Here is a 1,249-nt window from a genome sequence, read left to right on the forward strand (position 1 = left end):
CCAATATTTGTTTCTTTTCTACAGACTGACTACCTTGAGGCCAGAAGACAGTGGTCAGTATCAGTGTGAAGCAAGTGGTCCAACAGGATTCCTGTCCTCTGTCATCACGTTGAATGTCCTGAGTGAGTGATCAATTACGAAGTACTTACTAATATGCATGAAAACAGGACTTTTAGTTTTATAAGTGCACTTAATGACTAGTTATGGAGAATTCTTTGTGGTTTTAGGGATTGTTACGGATGCATTCAAGTGGCATTATTCACAACAAATACATTGTCACTTAATGGAGAATTAGCTATCAAGTAGATGGATATCTAAAACTGGAGGTTATACTACACTGATAATTGTTTATTGTTCATGTTGTCTCAAAGAGAAAATGTAATGTCTAGGATTTTTGTTGTTATTAAACTGTGAAAATAGTACAATAAACATTGAAAAAGCTTTTAGTAGCAAGTGGTTTAGTTTTTGTATTGTTCAGTTCTTCTAATGTAGGAATGAAAAACTGTAATGGTATTGCAATTGTCAGATTTTGTCAAATGAATAACAATATTTGTGACTTTGAAGCTTGTCCTGAACTTTAATTTATTTTGAGAGTCTGTGTATATGAAGAGGGCTTATTTTGCAATATGTTATCATCAAATCTGATTCTCCTTGATAGTTTTATGTTTCAATGATAGCATCAAAATAAAATCTGGTAAAGCTTAATGTGTGAATCTGTCTTCATTGCTTAATCTGCCAGCTGCATGATATGTCTAAGAATATTTATGTAATATGCATGCACCAGTTACTAACATACTTCTCTAACTGCTGTGCTTCTCTTTTTTGTTACCTTAATAAAATGTTGTTATTCTCTATACTATCTTCTTTTACCTATGCATTTATTCTTTCAGCTCTTCTGAGTATGTTATTTTAGTTACTTAGAAATTATTGTCAATTTTTTACGATGCAACATGCATTAAGAGATACTTCAGTGGCACTGCTCATGCAGATTTGATGTCATTTTTTTAAATCAGGTGATGTGTTGCAGCTTTAAAGCTATTATTATGCTTTGTTGTTATAAATCTTTTGAATTACATGTTACTTTATCACATTGTCGTTATCAGAGCCATTCTATTATTATAGTTAATTGCTAATGCTATGAACTTTATTTTCACATTTATAATTATAGAGTGTCCTGTGCAGTTAGATACTAAGTATCTGCATATTTTTTATTAACCCAATGTCAACGGGAAAATGCTGTGCTCATTTT

The 1,249-nt window shown here is 31.6% G+C and overlaps 1 protein-coding gene across 1 annotated transcript in view; it reads left to right on the forward strand.

Annotated features, from left to right (window-relative positions):
* LOC119594807 (basement membrane-specific heparan sulfate proteoglycan core protein-like) overlaps nt 1-1,249 on the forward strand; it is a gene marked incomplete at its 5' end in the record, with an annotated part of 219,836 nt that overhangs the window by 203,142 nt on the left and 15,445 nt on the right. The window contains 1 exon segment of the mRNA XM_037943897.1: nt 25-122. Within this exon segment, the coding sequence (XP_037799825.1) occupies nt 25-122 (98 nt within the window).

The sequence above is a fragment of the Penaeus monodon genome, chromosome 34 (genome assembly GCF_015228065.2).
Source record: "Penaeus monodon isolate SGIC_2016 chromosome 34, NSTDA_Pmon_1, whole genome shotgun sequence".
Classification (NCBI taxonomy): Eukaryota; Metazoa; Arthropoda; class Malacostraca; order Decapoda; family Penaeidae; genus Penaeus; species Penaeus monodon.